Source organism: Geotrypetes seraphini, chromosome 7 (assembly GCF_902459505.1).
Source record: "Geotrypetes seraphini chromosome 7, aGeoSer1.1, whole genome shotgun sequence".
Taxonomy (NCBI): Eukaryota; Metazoa; Chordata; class Amphibia; order Gymnophiona; family Dermophiidae; genus Geotrypetes; species Geotrypetes seraphini.
This window is the reverse complement of record NC_047090.1, coordinates 194,042,449-194,064,635: the sequence shown is the minus strand read 5'-3', so window position 1 is coordinate 194,064,635 and position 22,187 is coordinate 194,042,449. Positions and strand designations below refer to the sequence as shown.

The following is a 22,187-nucleotide window of genomic DNA, read 5'->3' as shown; positions in this document are numbered from 1 at the left end:
ATGGGTGTATTGCTGTTGTACTGCTCACTGCAGTATGTAAGATGCTGCCTTTTCCTAGGTACTCATGTGTGACGTGTGGCTTGTTACTACAAATCATATTTTTCGTACAGATGGGGGGGGTGTCAAAAAATGATGGGCCCCGGGTGTCACATACGCTAGGTACGCCACTGCCCTTAAGGCCTCTGGGTATAAGATGTTGAAGGTCAAAAAGCTAAAACAGACTATAACTATTACAATGCCATCTGGTTTGCCACATACAGCCAACCTTGGAGAAGATAGCAGACCAGAAAGTTCGCACCGAGTGACAGTCCCAAAACATGAGTGACAGGGTGACTTTAGGGTAACCACACTTCGGGCAAGAGCCTGCAGAGATGAGTGTTGCTCTATATGCTGCGTGCCAAGGTGCTATGTACAGCCTACAAAGAAATTTATAGCCCATTTCAAAGTAGGAAATGTCAGGCAAAAGGCCATGAAGCAATTTCAGGAAGCGTATGTGAAGACCCTGCAACTTAATCTTCAATTCAGTATTCCAAGCCTGGACCACCTTAGCAAAATCTAAAGAAGGAGAAAATTCCAACAGTGAATAGCGAAAATATTTAAGGGGTACCATCAGCTGGGCATCTAACCAATAAACATTGGACAGGTGTTCATATACTGTAGCAAGCAGTGCCGAGGAAGGCAAAGAAGTCACATAGTGCCTGAGTTGGAGGTAAGAAAAGACATCCAATCTGCTCCAACCTTAAGCAGTGCGCAACTGGGAAAGTGTTGATGGAGTACCCTCATCAGTAAGGATCTAATACAAATAGGAAATGTTTCCCCTCCTATCCTCCAGAAATCCGGCAGCTGTCATACCTGGTAGAAAGGAGCCATTTCCACAAATGGGAAAGAGAGGTGTAGTCTGAAAATTTAATTTCAACTGGGCACAAACTTGTCGCCAGGGAGTGAGAAAAAAATAGTAGGGGTTCCCCAGGACAGCAGCCACAACTCGTTCATTCTTTAAGGAGAGAAGGAAGAATCGGCATATGGATGGATACAACCACTGACTCTCAAGCCTTGCATTGAAGAATGCTGGTGTAGAAGGACTGAGATTGAGATAGACACTAAAGAATGACACGGGATGGTTTCCCACCCTTATCCACGGGAACAGGAATGGGGATGAATTTTGTCACTGCATCATTCTCTAATTCATACCTCTTCTTCTCCTGGCTATGCCTCTATGCAACCTAGCATCCTTCTTAAGTTGTTCCAAAATGATCATCCCAAGGTCCTTCTCCATGTCTGTGCTTATTAGCCTCTTACCCTCTAGCAAATATGACCTTTTTTGAGGAGATTCTATACCCCCATGTGCATCACTCTACACTTGTTCACCTTAAATTTTAACTGCTTCTTATGTTGCCACTCCTCCTGGGCATCCACTTGGTGCAAAACTTTGTGTCATCTGCATAAACTCTAACTTTTCCTTCTAATTCTTTGGCAATGCTCCTCACAAATATGTTCCGGGAAAGATGGCCGAATCATTAATCAAGGACAGTATCAGTGAGCACATAGAAAAAAATAAGCTGATGAGAACAAGCCAGCATGGTTTCTGTACTGGAAGATCTTGCCAAACAAACCTGCTGCACTTCTTCGAGGGGATAAGCAAACATTTGGACAAAGGTGACCCCATAGACATAGTATACCTGGACTTCCAGAAATCCTTCAACAAGGTACCTCATGAGCGCCTTCTAAAGAAACTGTGGAACCACGGGGTGGAAGGGGACATACACAGATGGATCAGAAACTGGCTGGCAAACAGGAAACAGAGGGTAGGAATAAAGGGACACTATTCTGACTGGAAAGGGGTCACAAGTGGCGTCCCACAGGGGTCAGTGCTGGGACCGCTGCTATTCAATATATTTATTAATGACTTGGAAACAGGGACAAAGTGTGAAGTTGTAAAATTTGCGCATGACAAAAAACTCTCCGGTACAGTTAGATCTGTTGAGGAATGTAAAGAACTCCAAAGGGACCTGAACAAACTGACTGAGTGGACAAATAAATGGCAGAAGAGCTTCAATGTAGAGAAATGTAAAGTTATGCACATAGGGAAAGGGAACCCGATGTATAATTACACAATGGGGGGGATGACATTGGGAAAAGGCAACCTAGAAAAGGACTTGGGGATTTTGGTGGATAAAACAATGAAACCGGCAGCGCAATGCGCAGCGGCCTCAAAAAAGGCGAACAGAATGTTGGGCATTATCAAAAAAGGTATCACTACCAAAACCAAGGAAGTTATCCTCCCGCTGTACAGGGCAATGGTGCGACCGCATCTGGAATACTGCGTCCAGTACTGGTCGCCGTACCTAAAGAAAGATATGGCGATACTCGAGAGGGTCCAGAGAAGAGCAACAAAAATGATAAAGGGCATGGAAAACCTCTCATATGCTGAGAGGCTGGAGAAGTTGGGGCTCTTTTCCCTGGAAAAGCGGAGACTTAGAGGGGATATGATAGAAACTTATAAGATCATGAAGGGTATGGTGAAGGTAGAGAGAGACAGATTCTTCAGACTGGCAGGGGCAACAAAAACTAGAGGGCACTCAAAAAAATTGAGGGGAGATAGATTTAGAACAAATGCTAGGAAGTTCTTCTTCACCCAGAGGGTGGTGGACACCTGGAATGCGCTTCCAGAGGAGGTGGTTGAGCAGAGTACGATTTTGGGATTCAAAAAGGGATTGGACGAGTTCCTGAAGGGAAAGGGGATCCAGGGGTATAATTAGAGAGTTACTATACAATACAAAACGCCCTTGAGTAATAGATCACTACAGGTCCTTGACCTGGGGGGCTGCTGCGGGAGCGGACTGCTGGGCGTGATGGACCTATGGTCTGACTCGTCAGAGGCAATGCTTATGTTCTTATGTTGAATAGAATCGGCCTCAACACCGATCCCTGAGGGAATTAATACTCACCTTTCTTTTCTCTGAATGAATTCCTCTCACTATCACCCTCTACCATCTGTCAGTTGAACAGTTTCTAGTTCACTTACCACTTTGGGTCCTAATTTCAACTGGTTCAACTTCTTTACAAGTCTCCTATGAGGAACCATGTCAAAGGCTTTACTGAAATCCAAAAAGACCACATCTAGCTACCTAACTTCTCAGGATTTTCCTTTGGTAAAACCATGCATCTTATAAGCCAGATAACAGAAAAAGGAGTCCAACCAGAAACACCACCACCCACAAAGGTCAGTCTGCCATTTTGAGAGTTTCATGTGAGAGCGAGATTTTTGCAAATTTGAGAAGTGGATTTTTCCTATATTTGGACGCATTATTTTAAAGAGTATAAAGAACCCTGAGACGGGCAAGAGCCGAAACACTATCAGTGTCGGGTTACCGGTATATGTCTTGTTCAGAATTGACAAAGTACAAGTTTTAATCCAGTTCTGTGGGCAGTTTCACCTTTGTGGGTGTTGTTGTTTCTGGTCAGATCTTATAAGCCCATGGATTCCAGGAATTTCACTAGCCTGTCCACTAAGTATCACTTTTGTAGACGTCTACATGAGACAGACCCTTACAATCTATGTGAGAGGCACTGGGGTGACTGCACTTTCTACTAATTATCACTTTTATAGCAGTACTAGAGGTTCACAGGGCCATACAGACACATTGGAGACACTGTACTTTCTACTGCATGTCAATTTTGTATCATTACTAGAGCTACATAGACATATACGAGCAAATGAGATAGTTCCTACTCTAGAGAACTTAAAATCTTGTCAAATCAAGAAAGAGACTTTGGGAATTTTATCTATTAAGAAAATGGTTCAATCCAACAATTTAAAGGAAAAAAGCTTCAGGTTCTAATGCTTGTACAAAGTTCTAAGGTAGCATATAATTTCACAGAGAAAACATTGATGCTAAAGACTTGTCAATTCTTTAAGTCAATAGTTTCTGAGCACTTGTAACACAATGTTTTATTGGGGGGGGGTGAAATATTTTCCTATTAGAAGTTGCAGCAGTTATATTCTTTAGGCATAAGATGTGCTACTTCAAAAGGTTTCAAACACAATGATTTACGGGGGGTTTGGAGCAGCAGATTGAAAATGTAAATTGTATCCTGAACGTACCTCATCTGTCCTTTTCCTTGCTCGCAGTTCTTTTTCCCCCTTATGCTTGCATGTGCTGGTGCAGATCAGGTGCAAGAGGCAGCAGAGCTGTGTATCCTTTTGGACTGCAGGAGAGAGGAGAAGCTTTCTGTGCCTTACCTTTGCTGGGATCCAGGGTGTTTTGGTGCTTCCCTTATGGAGGAATAGTGGGTGGGTAGGGAGATAAGACAGCCCTGAAGTCTAAATACTTATGATGCAATGCAGCGTCTGTCTGCACATACCCAATCAACAGCAGGAAAGTTATAAATATGTAGATAGGGAGAGAGATCTAGCAAACAGCCCTGCTGCACTCAGTCAGAATTGATTTTCATAAGCCCCAGCTATGAACCTAGCTCTTGTGAAAGGAAAAGACAAATGTAAAACAGACTTAGTTCATCTGGTGCCACATTTTACAGACAGGAACTGAGACATCCTGGTTGAACACAGCCATCTCTACATATGTGTGATTAGAACTACGCCTCAGCACCCTGAGGTTGTGGGTTCAAATCCTTGTGACCATGGACAAGTCACTTAATCCTTCACTGCCCCAGGTACATTAGATAGATTGTGAGCCCACCGGGACAGACAGGGAAAATGCTTGAAGTACCTGTATGTAAACCCCTTTGAGTATGGTTTATGTGTGGATGAATAAAGAGTTCCTTCATTGTGGAACAAACCCTGCTCCTGTATTTGTTTGACCCCCACTCTTGTGGGTTTCCCTGTTATGTGTTTTAAGCTTTGCTTTGCTTTTTGAAATCTCTGGTTTGGTCTCCACCACCTCCACTGGGAGGGCATTCTAGGCATCTACCACCCTCTCTGGTACTCTAAGTCTACCACTCCGCAGCCACAGTTCATGTCCTCTATTTCGAACCCTTCCCAAACTTTTTATTTTATATCTCCCCTGTCCCTCCTTTTCTTCAAGTCTCTTTTCATGGTTTTGTTTGTTGAACCCAATGCTCCAAGTGAAGCCTCGCCAATGACCTCTAGAGGGACATTAACATCTCCTCTCTTTGGCTTTGGCCATAGCCTTATTATACTGTTATTCCAGCTTGAGATCTTCAGACACTGGGATTCATTTTCAAAAGATTTAGAAACACAAAGTACCATTGTAACCTATGGAACTTAGTGTGTCTAAGTGCTTTGAAAATTTATTATTTATTTGTAGTATTTATAAACTACTTATTGTGGTTTACATTCAGGCACTCAAAGCATTTTTCCCTGTCTGTCCCAGTGGGATCACACTCTGCTTAATGTATCTGGGGCAACAGGGGATTAAGTGACTTGCCCAGGGTCACAAGGAGCAGCATGGGATTTGAACCCACAGCCTGTAGCTATAACCACTGCACCACACATGCCTCATTGTCACCTAATTGTGTATTTGGTAAATATACAACCACAAAAAAACAGGGAGGAATGGAGGGAAGTATAATACAAAGATTCAAAATATCACTCCAAAACAAAAGCACCACACATTAATCATTCTCAGCTATTTTTTTGCTCCCACCTGCTAACTTTAAACTTGTGCGAAAGTTTTTGCCTATGATGCTTGGGTGGAAGAGTGTGGGTACACCTCTCCGTTTGTCTGAGGCTTTTCTTTCACTTAAGTATTAAGCTAGCTTTCTTGGCTTGTGTGGTACTTTTGTTTTGTAGTGATAATTTGAATCTTTGGTAAATATATGCCACTAAATGTAGATCTAATAAGTATCTGAGAGGGCCAGTGCAAGGACAATCAATAGGACACTGTTATCAGGGTCAAAATTATATGGCAAGGAAAGATCAGATCAAATTGGATGGGAGGTTTCGCTATATGTTAAAGAGGGAATTGAGTCAAACAAAATAAACATTCTAACCATGCTCGAGAAATGGGCAGCGACATGGCAAATGAGGTTCAACGTGGATAAGTGTAAGGTAATGCATGTCGGTATCAAAGATCCCATACACGAATACAAGATGTCCGGGGCAATACTTGGAGAAATCCCCCAGGAAAGAGACTTGGGAGTACTGGTCGACAAGTCGATGAAGCCGTCTGCGCAATGTGCGGTGGCGGCGAACAGGGCGAACAGAATGCTAGGAATGATTAAGAAGGGGATCACAAACAGATCAGAGAAAGTTATCATGCCGCTGTACCGGGCCATGGTACGCCCTCACCTGGAATACTGCATCCAGCACTGGTCGCCGTACATAAAGAAAGACACAGTACTTCTTGAAAGGGCCAGTAACTAAAATGGTTAAGGGGTTGGAGGAGTTGCCATATAGTGAGAGATTTGGGCCTCTTCTCCCTTGAAAAGAGGAGACTGAGAGGGGACATGATCGAAACATTCAAAATACTTAAGGGAATAGACTTAGTAGATAAAGACAGGATGTTCACCCTCTCCAAGGTAGAGAGAATGAGAGGGCACTCTCTAAAGTTAAAAGGGGATAGATTCCGTACAAACCTAAGGAAGTTCTTCTTTACCCAGAGAGTGGTACAGAACTGGAATGCTTATCCGGAATCTGTTATAGGGGAAAACACCCCCCAGGGATTCAAGACAGAGTTAGACATGTCAGTGGCGTACCTAGCATGTGTGACACCCGGGGCCCATCATTTGTTGACATCCCCCCCCCATCTATATGAAAAATATGATTTTTAGTAACAATCCACATATCGCACAACAAGAGTGTACCTAGGAAAAGGCAGCATCTTAAACACTGCAGTGAGCACTAGAACACCAACACATACATTATAAAACTAAACAAGCCAGATCCCGCCCAGTCAATTGATCCTGCAGTCAATGCCAACTGAAAACTATGTCCTTTTCATACACACAGAACAGAGATACACCCTCGCCCAATATGGAATAATCACAAACTAAAAATAGAAATATGTAAACAAAAGTTAAACTGAACCGCCAAGAAACCAGACTCTGCATACAATGCAACACCACAACACCACAAAAACAGTAACACATGTCCTCTAATACTGTGCAAAATATAAAGACAGTAGATGTAAATTTGAAAAAACTGATATATAACAATCGCCACTTTACAAATTAACAAATAGAAATAAAACAAATAATGAGAAATAAGAAAATACCATTTCATTGGACTAATCCATTTTTCAATTAGCTTTCAGAGGCCAAATCTTTCTTCAGAACAGTACTGTTATGGTATCCTGTCCTGACCTGAGGAAAAGGGTTTAGTCCAAAAAATTGCCTTATTTCCATTTCCTATTTATAAAATTTTATCAATATAGTTACAATGCTACTTGATTCTAAGTAAAGCAACAAAAAAAATCTTTCTACCTTTTGTTGTTTCTGCTTTAATCATCTTCTCTTTGCTCTCTTCTTTCTATACAGCGTTTGTCCTCTCTCCCTTCCATGCAACATCTGCCCTCTCTTTACCCCTTCCACCCAGCTTGTGTCCTCTCTCTTTCTCTCTACCTCTTCCATCTACTGTCCACCCTCTCTCTGCCCCTTGCATCCACTGTCCACCCTCTCTGTGTTCCATATGGCATCTTCCCTCTTTCTATGTCCCTTCAATAAAGTGTATATCCTGTGCCCTTTCTCTCCTTTGTACATGATTCATTTTGGCTTTACCCCCTCCCCTATGCTCTGGCATCTCTCTCTTCTCCTTTCCTTCCTTCCTTCCCATTCCACCCCATGGTCTGGCATCTCTATCTCCTTCCCTTCTCTCTCCCCATGCCCTGACATCTCTCTCCTATCTCTCCCTCTGGCACCTCCTCCCCTTTCTTTCCCTCTGGTCTGGCATTTTGTCTCCTTTAGTTTCCCTTCCTTCCCCCCATGCCCATCTCTCTCCTCTCCTTCCGTCTCCCCCTGCCACTCCATTATCTAGCATCTCTTCTCCTTCCTTTCTCTCCTTTCTTCCTTCTCCCTCTCCCCACTGACATCTCCCCCCCTCCATGGTCTGGTAGCTCCTTTCCTTTACTTCCATGATCTTGGCATCTCTTTCCTCTCCCTTCCCTGGTGTTCCTTCTCCCCTCTCTCTCCCCAATTGGGTGCAGCAGCAGCACTTCTCTCTTGCCCCATCCCCAACTGGGTGCAGCAGCAGCAGCATCTCTCTTCCTCCTCCCCCCCTTGGGTGCAGCAACAGCATTTCTCTTCCCCCAACCTCCTTGGGTGCAGCAGCAGCAGCATTTCTCTTCCCATCGGCGCAGTCGCAAGCTTCCCTCCATTGCTGACCACTTGCTGCTCTTCCTTGCTTCGGGCCTTCCTCGTTGCTGGGTCCTACCTTTGCGGAAACAAAAAGTAGGCGGGACCTGGCAGCCAGGAAGGCCCGAAGCAAGGAAGAGCAGCAAGACAAATTTTAACTTGCCTCCATCGCTCACCTGTCTCCCTTAGCTTCCCTCCGTCGCTGACCTTAGTCCTAACGAACTCATGCTCCGGGGCTCGAACGTGTGCTTGCCGACTTCTCTTCTCCTCCCCCCCTCGGAACGTAACTTCTAGTTTCGGAGGGAAGAGAAGGGAAGCTGGCACGCACACCTTAAAGCCCCGAAGCATGAGTTCGCTACGGGCTAAGGTGGGAAATTGCAAAACCGGTGAGAGGCAGGGGTTGTTTTTTTTTAAATGTTGAGCAGCGGCAGGATTCGCGATAGATGGCAGCCAGGCAATTATCTAAATTATCCGGGCGCAGCGCCCGGCTAATAGGCCCTAGGGCAGTGGTAGGCAAACTCATTAGTAAAAAGAGCCAAAATCAGCAGTACAACGATTAAGATTTTTTTTAGAGCCATACCCCGTGCCCGCTTGCGCTACGATGGCTACGTCAACCCGACTGACACCCCACATGTCCAAACGTAGTCGAAATCGATTCGTGGCAGAGCCTAGAGAATGACAGGGGGGAAAAATTTGTCTCTGTCCCCTCCAAGTCAGCTTGATCCCCATCCCCGCAAATCATCTGATTCCATCCACACAAGCCTTGAATTGTTTTATACTGAACTTATTATATTAAAGTATAAAAATAAACAATATTCTGTACAATTGTCAATTTATAAATCAGCGTCTTCTCCCCACTCTCTCTTCCCAATTTCCCTTCAGCGTCCTCAGCCCACTTTCCTTCAGCGCATGCACATAAAATCAAGCAAGTAATTTTATATCATTTTCATTCTATTCATTCATAGAGATTAAAGTCTAAATAATTCCAGTCACATAACAAAACATGATTTTACAAAAATAATTCCCTGCACAGTCAAGCCTGCAAGGATTACTAGATGTCTTTCAGCAGCTTCCCTCCCTCCCTCCCCCTTACCTTCGTGGCCAAGTCAAAATGATCTACCAACAATAAAATTTTAAAAACAAAAAGCACACTGTACGCAGAGAAAATGTTAATTATCATTTATATTCTGCGGGTTTTCAAAGAGGTCAAGGCAGATGACTTTATGCAATGTCACCTCAGTAACAACTATACAAAAATAGATAAATAGATAAATACCCCTCCCTTTTTACTAAACCGCGATAGCAGTTTTTAGCGCAGGGAGCTGCGCTGAATGCCCCATGCTGCTCTCGATGCTCATAGGCTCCCTGCACTAAAAAACGCTATTGCAGTTTAGTAAAAGGAGGCCATAGTGTAAAATATAAACAGAAGATATAAATTCTCAAAATGGACACATTTTGATCACTAAATTGACAATAAAATCATTTTTCCTACCTTTGTTTGATAATTTCATCAGTCTCTGGTTGCACTTTATTCTTCTGACTGTGTATCCAATATTTCTTTCTTTCTTTCAGCCTCCTGTATGCTTCCTCTCTCCAGACCTCATTCCCTCCCCCAACTTTTTATTTGTTTCACCCTACCCCCTTCTTTCTCTCTCCATGTCCCCTTTCTTTCTGTATGTCTGTCTTTCTCTCTCTCTCTGTGCCCCATTTCTTTCTTTCTTTCTCTCTCCATGCCCCCTTTTGTTCTGTATGTCTGATTTCTCTCTCTCTCTCCATGCCCCATTTCTTTCTTTGTTTCACCCTGCCCCTTCTTTCTTTCTCTCTCCATGCCCCTTTTTGTTCTGTATGTCTGTCTTTCTCTCTCTCTCTCTGTGCCCAATTTCTTTCTTTGTTTCACCCTGCCCCCTTCTTTCTTTCTCTCTATCTCTCTCTCTGTGCCCCATTTCTTTCTTTCTTTCACCCTGCCCCCTTCTTTCTTTCTCTCTCCATGCCCCCTTCTTTCTTTCTCTCTCCATGCCCCCTTTCTTTCTGGATGTCTTTCTGACTCTCTGTGCTCCGTTTCTTTCACCCTGCCCCCTTCTTTCTTTCTCTCTCCATGCCCCCTTTCTTTCTTTATGTCTGTCTGTCTTTCTCTCTCTCTCCGTGTCCCATTTTTTTCTTTTTCAAGTTTCAAGTTTATTCATATTATTTGATTGAACGCTTTTCCAAATTACAAAGCGTTGTACAAAAGATAAAAATATGATTTTAGAGAAATCACTTATACATAATACATTGATCAGACCAACATGGGTAATTGCTTTTTAAAACCACGGGAAACAATAGGAAAGAAGGGAGGAAGTACAATTTTTGAAGAAAAAGTACATATAAGGGAAGTACATTAGGAGGGTAGGAAGAAGAGGATTGCTGGCAGAAGTGAGGGTCGAATAAGAGAGCTATTAGAAATCTTGTTTTGGAGATGGCAGAAATTGTAAAGTATTACCTCTTGAATGAACTTTATATTTTCAGTTAAAGGCTTCTTTAAAAAGAAGGCACTTTAAGCTACTCTTAAGTTTTTGCAAATCTTGTTCGAGTCTTATATATAAAGGAAGAGAATTCCAAGTCATTGGAGCTGTTACAGAACAGATAGAAGCACGGAGTGTTCCGATAATTTTCAAGGAAGGAACGTTAAGGGTAAACTGTGAAGATGATCTAAGAACTCTCGATGAGTTATGTGGAATCAGAAGCCTATCTATAAATGCCGGTGTGTTGGTCTGTATTGTCTTGAAGACTAAAAGAGCTATTTTATATGTAATCCTATATGTTATTGGTAACCAGTGAGCTTTTTGCAGTAAAGGTGTGACATGGTCAAATTTTTTTGAGCCTGAAATTATCTTTATTGCTGTGTTTTATATAAGTTGAAGACGCCTTATGTCTTTTAAATATGCCCCTTTTAATAAAGAATTACAATAATCTAGTTTAGATATTACTAGGGAATGAACTAGTGTATTAAGGGAGAGTTTATCAAGGAGGGGGACTAGTGATCGTATCATCCTCAACTTGTAGAAACAATTTTTGACCAATGCACTGATGTGCGAACGAAACGTGAGTTTATTATCTATTAGTACTCCCAAAATTTTTGTGTTGTTAGTTTGATTGAGTGGCTTATTATCGATTAAGACTGGGTTAATAAGTTGTATCCCTTCTTTCCCTGAAAAGAGCACAGTAGTAGTTTTGTTGATGCTTAGGGATAGCTTATTGACATTTAGCCAGTCATGGATTTTGGCTAGCTTTTGGTTAATGTTAGAAATGTCGTGTGAACTTGTGGGATCAATTGTGTGCAGAAGTTGGAAATCATCTGCATAAGCATATACTGTGAACCCAATGGATTGACAAAGGGTTAAAAGAGGGGCCCCTTTCTTTCTGGCTCCCTGTCCCCCCCCCTTTCTTTCTTTCTTTCTCCCTCCCCTCCCCCATGCCACCGCCATTGCAAAAATGCTGTCACCGCCGCTGGGGAATAGGCTGCCACTGCCGCCATCTGGAACAGGCCGCCGCCGACTTCGCCCTGCTTCTCTTCCCTGTGGGGCCGACCAACTCTCGCCGCCTGATGTCAATTCTAACATTGGAGAGGATGTTCCAGGCCAGCCAGGCAGCGATTGGCTGGCCCAGAACATCCTCTCCGACATCAGAATTGATGTCGGGCGGCGATTGTTGGTTGGCCCCGCAGGGAAAAGCAGGGAGAACTCGGCGCCGGCCTGTTCCCGATGGCGGCAGTGGCGCTCAAGTGGCTAAGAGCCGCATGCAGCTCGCGAGCCGCAGTTTGCCGGCCTAGGGAGAACACTGGAGGGTGGCCAGCTGTGTACCTCCTTGGGGCGTGCACCTGGGGCAGACCGCCCCACTTGGTATGCTACTGGGACATGTTCCTGCTGAACCAGAACGAACGCAGGTAGGGCTGGTCTCGGTTAGGGCACTGGTCCTTAACCTGGGGGCCGCCGTGTGAGCGGACTGCTGGGCTCAATGGACCACTGGTCTGACCCAGCAGCGGCAAATTCTTATGTTCTTAAGTGAAACAGATAGTGGTGAAATTCCATTTATGAAGGGAAGGACAGAAAGAACAGACAAATGAAAAAATGTTTATAGAAATTAGGAAAGCTGGCACATTGGGCAACATTGTAATAATGGGTGATATCAACTACCATATCATAGGATGACTTGAACCAAATACATCAAAAATCAAAATAGTTCATATCCAGTCAAAGAAGGTCGAAAAAAAGCCTCACTTTAAGAGCATTGTCTAATTTAAAATACAGACTCTATCATTGGCAAACAAATCTCCACAATCTATTCAAAATACATACTGGTATACTGTTGCTTAATACATCAAAAATAGAAACATAACCCAGTCCATGTATTTAATAACCATCCCACAGCATTAATCAAAAAAAAAAAAAAAATCAAGAAACGCTTCACTTGCTTGTATCAAAAATCATTGCGGTACTTGTCTCATTCCACCTGACAGAGATCCTGGTTCACAAATGAATATCGCAGCTTCTGGGGAGGGCTATGGCTAGATGTTCCCAATGGCTCTTCACTTCGACATCACACTGAAAGCAAAAATCGCAAACAAGTGACTTTCACATGGACAATGCACTATAAAGGAGAAAAGCTACACCACAAGCCAAAAATAAGCCCAAAAGGGAGGAAAAAACCCTCAGAAACTGACCCTTCCACCACCACAAAAGAGGTTTAAGGTGTTCAGGCAAAAACCTCATAGGCGTGGAGGGACATCATAAAAAAAAAAAATGTCTAAGTCTCCTAAACGCTGAAAGTAGAAGCAGGGAAAATGTCCATTCTCAAAAAACTAACCTTCTGGACTAAACAGTTGCCAAAAGTCCTACTTATAAATAAATCAATGATTGGCTAACCTGAAAAACTTCTTGGAGGGATTGTTTAATCTAGTGAAAACCATTTAAAGGGCCTCAGTATGAGCTCTTAGGATATAAACGAGGGGTATTGAGCTCAGGTAGTGACTTATGGATGACCAGCATCAGACAAAGTCTAAATAAGCACTACCTCATACATCATTTGGTCCATATTATGTGAATCACATGAAAAATCACATTGAACAGTCCCTCCAAGAAATAAAAAAGCTTAGTAAAAATTCCCACGATGCTACCTAGTGTCTATGATAAAGTGCTAATGCTGAATAAATACAATGACCTTTAAAGTGGAAAAATGGATGACAGAACATAAACTGAAGCTCAACCCAGATAAAACGAAATTTCTACCGCTTGAAAAGGACAAAACCCCTTCTATAACTGAGCTAGAAATAAAAACCACCAAATATCCCCTACAACCCACTCTCAAACTCCTTGGAGTAACAGTAGACAGAGGTTGCACTCTTCAGGTGCAAATCAACAAAATCACACAAAAAGCTTTCTTCACCATGCGCAACCTTCGCAAAATCAGAAAATTCTTTGAAAAAGAACAATTCAGACTCATAGTTCAATACCTAGTCCTAAGTCTATTGGATTACTGCAATATCCTCTACCTTTCTTGTCCTACCTACCTAATAAAACAACTACAGACCGTGCAGAACACTGCCCTCAGAATGATCTATTCCCTTGGAAAATTTGACCACATCACCAACGCCTTCCTAGACTCACACTGGCTTCCAATACAAGCCCGCATCCAATTCAAACTATACTGTATTTTATTCAAAACCTTAAACGGAACGGCACCCACCCACCTAAACAACCATCTAAACAGGAACCTCTCAACCAGACACAGGAGAACCCAATCCCCTTTCTCCTTCCCCCCTTTTAAAGGAACTAAACGCAAAAAGATGTATGACAACTTACTTGCAACACATGCAGCTCAATTGGACCCCTCCATCACCAACCTACTGACAGCATCAACTGACCTCAAGGCTTTCCGCAAAGAAATCAAGACCCTACTATTCAAGAAATTCACCCAAACGTCCTAATCCCTTCCTTTTCCCCTCTCTCCCCCTCTTAGAATCTACTCATCAAAATTGCTTTAGACCTTACGCCTTAATTGTAATTTGTATTTCTCTTCCTGGAAATGTCCAGTTATCGTTCTGATGTAATCCGCTTAGAACTGAAAGGTACAGGCGGAATATAAGCCAGTTATATAATGTAATGTAATGTAATGTAAAGTGCTACAACCTAAACAAGTATGTATCTGTGCTGAAAAATACAGTGTGGAAAGTAGATTGGTATCAAGCCCCCACAGCTGATGCTAATGTATCAATAAATAAATAAATAGCATAAATACTATAATCCAAAGTGCAGTAGTGAATGTATGATGAAAAAATATATATAAAGTACTTGTTAACAAAAAAGCTAGAAATCACTAACATGCATTGCTAACAAATGAACAATTCATGAAAACATTTCACAGAATCTGAATGAGTTCATGGAGTCACTTCTAAGGCATACCAGACAATGCATGAAATCACTTTGTCAAATCAAATACGTTCATACAGTCATTTCTGGAAAATACACTGTGTAAAAAGCCAAACCTAAAATCCTCGAGGAGTACTTGATAGTCCTAATCAGATGGAAAATACTACCACTCGACAGAGCTCCGTTTCGTTCTCTTCCTCAGGAGCGGATAGTGTGTAGATTGCGCCCGACAGAAGATTCTTTTCTGATGTCGGCTCGAGATTCCAGAGCGTAAAGAAGTTATTTCAAACTATCGCCGCGGAAAGTAATGATGGCGTCTCAGGAGTATAAGAACGCCATGGAGAGTCAGCAGGAGCAGCGTCCTAAATACCGGAATGACGTAAAAAAACGTGCAACGTCAGAACGTGCCTCATACTAAAAAACTAGACGGAAAAGTAAAAGGAACTAATTAATAAAGCATCTGCCCACATTCTCATTTAGTCCTTTAGGAAAATAGGATCTGAATTGGAAAATCCAAAAGTTTTCTCGTTTAAGCAAGTAAGTATGCTTGTCACCATTAAAGGACGAGGGAACTTGTTCTAAAATGCACCATCTGAGCTGGGAAAAATCATGTTGATGGGTGGTATTGTGGAATACCATGGGAGCAGTGGTCTTTCCAGTTTTGTGGCAGCTCCGATGTTCAATAAGTCTGGTCCTAATGCTGCGGGTGGTACATCCTACATAGATAAGTTTGCAGGGACAAGAAATTACATATACAACATAGTTAGACTTACAAGTGGTATTGGATCTGAGATGATAGACTTTCCTGGTGGTAGGATGGATCCAATGGCTGCTGGAGATAGAAATGGCACACACTGAGCATTTGCCACAAGGAGAATGGTAACTATTGTCCCTGGGGCCCTGGAACTTGGTCCGGAAATCAGAAGAAACCAAATGCTCAGCTAGATTTTTTTCCTCGGTTTTCACTAGATTAAACAATCCCTCCAAGAAGTTATTCAGGTTAGCCAATCATTGATTTATTCATTCTCAAAAAAAACATCCAAAAGGAGGTTTTTTATGATAATGGACTGCCTTTATGTTCAGCTATTTAAATGCCCAGACCACCACTACGTCAGCCAAAAAAAAGCCTAAGTTCCACCCAGACATGGCAATAGAGCAGTATGTTCTGGAGACAGGCGTCTGTTTTTATTCTGATCTTTGGCTAGGATTCACTAAGCAAACCGATCATGTACCGATCGGTTTGCGAGCCCTTTGCGACCAAATTTCCCTCCTGCACTATTCAAGCGATCCGATCCCGACCCTCCCATGCAAAATAGCCAAGCGATTGATTCACTAACAATTGCTTGGCTATTTTGAGTCGGGTTTTACTACTGACAAACCCGACTGCTGTAGACCTGTCGGTAACTAAGTTACTGACAGGTCTGCAGGTTTTTTGACAGGCCTGCCTGTCTTTTTTATTCATTTTTTTCCATGGCACAAATATTTTGCATGTGTTACACATGCAAAATATCTGCCCCATAAAAAAAATGAAAAGATAGGCAGACCTGTCAAAAAAAAGACCGAGGCCTCCCCCAGCAACCCACATATAGCAGGAGGGATGCCCATTTCCTCCTGCCACCACGTGACGCTGCCCTTCTTGCCCGCGTGAATATGGCAGGAGGGATGCCAACTCCCTCCTGCCACCAACTAACTCACCCCCACACGGCCCGGCCCACCCACACACGAACGGCCCGACCACGTTAAAGTTGGGAGCAGGAGGGGTGCTCAGTCCCTTCTGCTCCTAGGCCTCCCACCCCCGGCCCACCCCTGGTCGACCCAGGCGGTCGGGCCCGGCCCCCCCCCCCCCCGGTACCTTGAAAATAGTTGGGAGCAGGAGGGATGCCCGGACCCTCCTGCTCCTATGATGATCTTCAGGAGCAGGAGTAAAGTCCTTTTGCTCTTGCTCACCGGGCCGCCACTAAGCAATAGCAGCCTTAGGCCTCACCCCGGCACATCATGTGATGCACGGGGATGGGCCTAAGGCACTGATTGGCTGAAGCACCTCGGGCTCCTCTCTGAGAGTTAGTTGGTGGCAGGAGGGAGTTGGCATCCCTCCTGCTATATGTGGGTCGCTGGGGGGGGGCCCTCGCATTTGTTGGGCCAGTGCCCTGCAGTGCAGGCCCTCTTTAAAATCATGGGCTTGCACTGCAGGGAAAGGCGGTAGAGAGCAGGAGAGTCCGGGAACAGGCAAGAGAGATCAGGGCCTGGGCGGGGGAGGGTGTGTGTCGGGCAGATGCCCGATTTGTCTTCCCTGCTTGCTGCTGCTGTTCCCCACAGTGCAGGCCCGCTTTAAAACCATGGGCTTGCACTGCAGGGAACAGTGTCAGGAAGCAGGCAAGAGAGATCTGGGCTGAGCCCTGACAGCAGTGAAAGGAGGCTGCTTCTCCTGTCACTACTGTCAGGGTGTGCGCATGAGCGTGGATCGTTCTAGCCGTGGGTAGGGGGCATGTTAACGATCGCCCCATTTGCACGCAGGCCTTTACAGAATTAGTCGGCCGGCATGCAAATGGAAACTGATCGTGCACAGTTTGGAGGTTTAGTGAATCTAGCCATTTGTGGGGATGCGAGAGGGTCAGAGAACACTGGGGGAGGGTGTGTGGGCACTTTGGATACCTTTTTAGCACTTATACCTGTTTTTACATTGTCTGACGTTTAAGTTCCGCCCACCATGTCTAGCAAAATCTTTGATTATCCTTGCAGGGCACAAATCCCGCCCTAACAACTCCTCCTTTTAGCTCTGGGTGGGTGCACAGCAGGATTCCTAGGCCTAAAAAGTCCCTTGACATGTCCTGAAAATCGCTTTGATTATGGGCACTTGAATGAGCTGTTTTCGATGTGTTTAAGTTTTGATTATGAGCCCCACTGTGTTCCCATCAATGCCTCATCCCCCTCCCTTCTTAGTACCAGTGCCCTCTTGCAATAATTCACTCCTGTGGTTTCTCTACCCTTCACTTGCTATTTCTTGAGGAGAGACTGACAAGGAGCCCCATTTCTCCCTGTCTCACAAATGCTGAGCTTCTGGGAATAGGCCGAATTGAACACAATAAGGCAGTGGCTGCTGCCAGAAGGATGCTGGGCTGTATAAAGAGAGGCGTAGTCAGTAGAAGGAAGAAGGTGTTGATGGCCCTGTACAGGTCATTGGTGAGGCCCCACTTGGAGTAGTGTTCAGTTTTGGAGACCGTATCTGGCGAAAGACGTAAGAAGACTTGAGGCGGTCCAGAGGAGGGCGACGAAAATGATAGGAGGCTTGCGCCAGAAGACATATGAGGAGAGACTGGAAGCCCTGAATATGTATACCCTAGAGGAAAGGAGAGACAGGGGAGATATGATTCAGACGTTCAAATACTTGAAGGGTATTAACGTAGAACAAAATCTTTTCCAGAGAAAGGAAAATGGTAAAACCAGAGGACATAATTTGAGGTTGAGGGGTGGTAGATTCAGGGGCAATGTTAGGAAATTCTACTTTACGGAGAGGGTGGTGGATGCCTGGAATGCGCTCCCGAGAGAGGTGGTGGAGAGTAAAATTGTGACTGAGTTCAAAGAAGCGTGGGATGAACACAGAAGATTTAGAATCAGAAAATAATATTAAATAATGAACTAGGCCAGTACTGGGCAGACTTGCACGGTCTGTGTCTGTGTATGGCCGTTTGGAGGAGGATGGGCTGGGGAGGGCTTCAATGGCTGGGAGGGTGTAGATGGGCTAGAGTAAGTCTTAACAGAGATTTCGGCATTTGGAACCCAAGCACAGTACAGGGTAAAGCTTTGGATTCTCGCCCAGAAATAGCTAAGAAGAAAAAATTTAAATTGAATCAGGTTGGGCAGACTGGATGGACCATCCGGGTCTTTATCTGCCGTCATCTACTATGTTACTAGGCGATGGAAGCCGCTTTCAATAGCACTTTGGAAGCCTCCGAAGGGAACCTACTACGCACGCTCGGCTCTGACGTCACCCCGGCGCGTCATTTCCTCCGTGTGGTCAGTTGGTGGTTCCGCTTCCGGTTTGGGCTCCGGCTGTGCTGCCTGTTGTCCCGTCCTCTGGGCCGAATCATGCTGTCGCGCTCTCGCTGCCTGGCCCGGGCTCTCGGCCGCTCCGTCGCCGCTTTGCAGCAGGTAAGTGGAGGCGGGGCCTCCCTGTCTCCTTCACGCGCAGAGCAGCGGGCGCGTGCCGCCTCTTCTGATTGGACGCTCCGGGAGAAGGCCGCCGCGAGGACAGCGGCGGTAGAGCGTCGGCATGGAAACCTTGAAGGGCTCCGCCAAGGTCGGGGCGTTGTGGCGGAGCGAGAGAAGTGGCTCGTCCAAGCCTGGAGTCATGGGACCAAATGTGGCTCTTAAATGGCAAGAGGACTTGAAAAGGATTTAGGTGCCTTAGGGGATGTATTGAAACCCCCTGCTCAACCTGTAGGCTAAGAAAGCACTAACACCCCCCCCCCTTTTTTTTAAAGCATCTTTTAGTGCAGGCCAGTGCGCTGAATGCTTGTAGGAGATCTGAGTGTTGGAAGCAGCGCAGAGCATTCAGCGTGGCGTCCTGCGTTAAAAAACGCTTTTACGGTTTTGTACCGCCTTTAGTCCTTTTGTTATATTATCTTAAAAAGTGGACTAACGGCTACCACACCATTTCACTCTGGAATTAAGGGCAAGATTCACTAAAGTCAACGATCGTCGCTAAACCTGTTTCGCAGGTTTAGCAACGATCGCTGCTACCCACCCGATTCACTAAATGACTCGCCATGTGTTGTTCGATCCAACCCATGCAAAATAGCCAAGGGATTCATTCATTAACATTTGCTTGGCAATTTTGAATCAGGTTTGACTGCTGTAGACCTATCGGTAACTGTTACCGACAGGTCTGCTGTTTTTTTTAATTCTTTTTTTTTTCCATGGTACAGATATTTTGAGTGTGTTTCACACTCAAAATATATGCCCCATTAAAAAAAAAGAATAAAAGAAAGGCAGACTTGTCAAACCGCCCCCCCCCCCGCCACGACCCACAAATGGCAGGAGGGATGCCCACTCCCTCCTGCCACCCAATGCTCCCCCCCATGACGCTAAAAATATGGCAGGAGTGATGCCATTGGCCCCCCTCCTGCGACCAACCAAACACCCTCCTGCCTGCCTGCCTGCCCATCAAACACAACCCCCCTCCCCCCCGAGCTGAAAAATGCCATCGGGGCCCTCTCCTTCCTTCCCCGCAAAACAAACAGCAGGAGGGATGCCCACTGCCCCCTCCCCATACTTTTACGTTGGGAGCACAATGTGTACTCAGTCCCTCCTGCGACACAATGTGGGCCTTAGGCCCTGCCCTGTTGCATCATGTGATGCATGGGGAGGGGCCTAAGGCTCTGGCTCCTCCCTTGGGAGGGGCCTGAGCCAATCAGGGACTTGTACTGGTATTTTTAATCAAACCCTAGCATGGCTTACTTCTTGTTTTACAGACCACCCTTCTACAGTATCCTTTAATGATTCCACATCTTCTCTTTACAAAAGTAACTTCAGTATTCCCCAAGGTTCTATTCTTTCCCCCTTAGTAATCAACATCTATCTGGCCCCTCTACTGACTCTTTGCCAATCTATTTGTTTTACCGTTTACACATGCGCAGATGACATACAACTCATTCACTCCATTGATCCTTCCAACACTTTTGATATTAGCAGTATCAACTCAAAACTAGATAAAATTAGGCTATGGTTAAATGAAAACATGCTCTCTCTTTTAGTATTTCTAAAACTAACTGTATTCTTTTTACTTGGAAGGAGAATATCCAACTCATAGCACCTTTGGCCATCAATAACACTACAATTGAACTAGTCAGTACAACAAAAATTCTAGGTGTTCCTATAGTTAACAAATTAACGTATCGCCCATAAATTTCTGCAGTAGTTAAAAATTGTTTCTACGAATGATAAGATCTCTGGCAACCATTCTGGACCAACAGTCTTTATTCTTATTCATTCTCTCATTTCAAAAATAGACTACTGCAATTCATTAAACAAAGGTATGTGTCAAAAAGAAATCAGACGCCTTCAACTAATCCAAAATACCACCGCTGCTCTAAATGCTGGGGCAATGAAGACAACCCTCCCCAACCTATTCACACCTATCCCTCTTGGCACAGGCTAGTCGAACCAACTAAATCTACCAACACCCTCCAACTCCTACAATACCAAAGAAATTCAAGACTTCCCAACAAGATGGGAAAATTTCAGCAAAGGACTTTTAGACCAAATAGCCCCATACCAAACATACATAAAAAAAGATAGACCACCAAATGAATGATTTGACTCAGAACCTACTAACCACCAAACAGGAACTAAGAAAATTGGAGAGAATCTGGCAAAAAATAACAAAGAAACAGACAAGACAAACTGGAAACAAAAAATGAAAATATACAAAAATCTGATCAAAGAAAAACGCACAAAGCACTATGCACAAAAAATAGGTACTACAAAAATAAACAGTAAAGAATTGTTCAAACTAGTAAAAACGTTAACAGAAACAACACGAATCCTGAAAAAGGACAATGAGTGCACCCCATCTGCCCAAATCCTAGCCAACTTTAAAAAAAATAAAATCACAGACCTAAGAGCAACTCTACCCACACCCACAACAAATACACTTCACTACCTCGAACCCCATGACCAAGACTCCAGAGCAGACATGATCTGGGACCACTTCGAGTTCCCAAACTGGCATCATTTCCTAAATTTATTCAACAAATACACCAAATCAAACTGTCTACTTGACGCATGTCCCCCCAAAATCATGACAGTTGCCCTACCAGACTTCAAAAAGGAACTATTTACATGGCTAACAACCGCCCTTACAAACGGAACATTAAACAAGGACATGGGACACATACTGATCACCCCTATCCCCAAAGATCAGAAAACCTCTACAGTGCTGACATCCAGTTACAGACCCATAGCAAGTATTCCCCTTTTCACAAAGATACAGGAAGGATTGGTCAATCTACAACTAGTAAACTACCTAGACAAATTTAACATCCTTAGTGAACACCAATCAGGATTCAGGAAAGAATACAACACAGAAACCGTCATAGCCTCCATACTAAATCACCTTTATAATCTTTTTAGCAAAGGTAAAAGTGCACTGATCCTACAACTAGACCTCAGCAGTGCGTTCGACCTGGTAGACCATGAGATCATGCTACTGTGCCTTGATGCAATGGGAAAGGTAAAGAAATGGTTCCAAGAATTCCTAACAAACAGATCCTACCGAGTAACCAGCAATGGACATTACTCCAACCCATGGAATAACCCGTCGGGCGTGCCCCAAGGCTCCCTCCTATCGCCCACACTGTTCAACATCTACGTCACATCCTTAGGTCACCTTCTACAAAAACTAAACTTAAAGCACTACATATACGCAGATGACATATCCATTTTAATCCCTTTAACTGACATCACAAATGAAATTACAGACAACCTCTCAAACACAATGACAGAAATTGAAAA

General features: G+C 44.1%; 2 protein-coding genes across 3 annotated transcripts in view; one reads left to right on the top strand and one right to left on the bottom strand.

Annotated features, from left to right (window-relative positions):
• PROX2 (prospero homeobox 2) overlaps positions 1-18,736 on the bottom strand; it is a 140,692-nt gene extending 121,956 nt beyond the window's left edge. Inside the window, exon 1 of one of the 2 annotated variants that reach the window (XM_033951094.1) lies at positions 18,647-18,736. Coding sequence is in view for 1 of the 2 variants with exons in the window: in XM_033951093.1 (XP_033806984.1) it covers positions 4,106-4,110 (5 nt within the window). In the remaining variant the exon portion in view is untranslated. Of the gene's footprint in view, positions 1-4,105; positions 4,262-18,646 lie in introns of those variants that run through there. The other variant, XM_033951093.1, reaches the window with a different exon arrangement.
• The window catches only part of DLST (dihydrolipoamide S-succinyltransferase), a 157,043-nt gene continuing 153,509 nt past the window's right edge, over positions 18,654-22,187 (top strand). Inside the window, exon 1 of the mRNA XM_033951095.1 lies at positions 18,654-18,824. Within this exon, the coding sequence (XP_033806986.1) occupies positions 18,762-18,824 (63 nt within the window). The 5' untranslated portion in view covers positions 18,654-18,761. The remainder of the gene's footprint in view (positions 18,825-22,187) is intronic.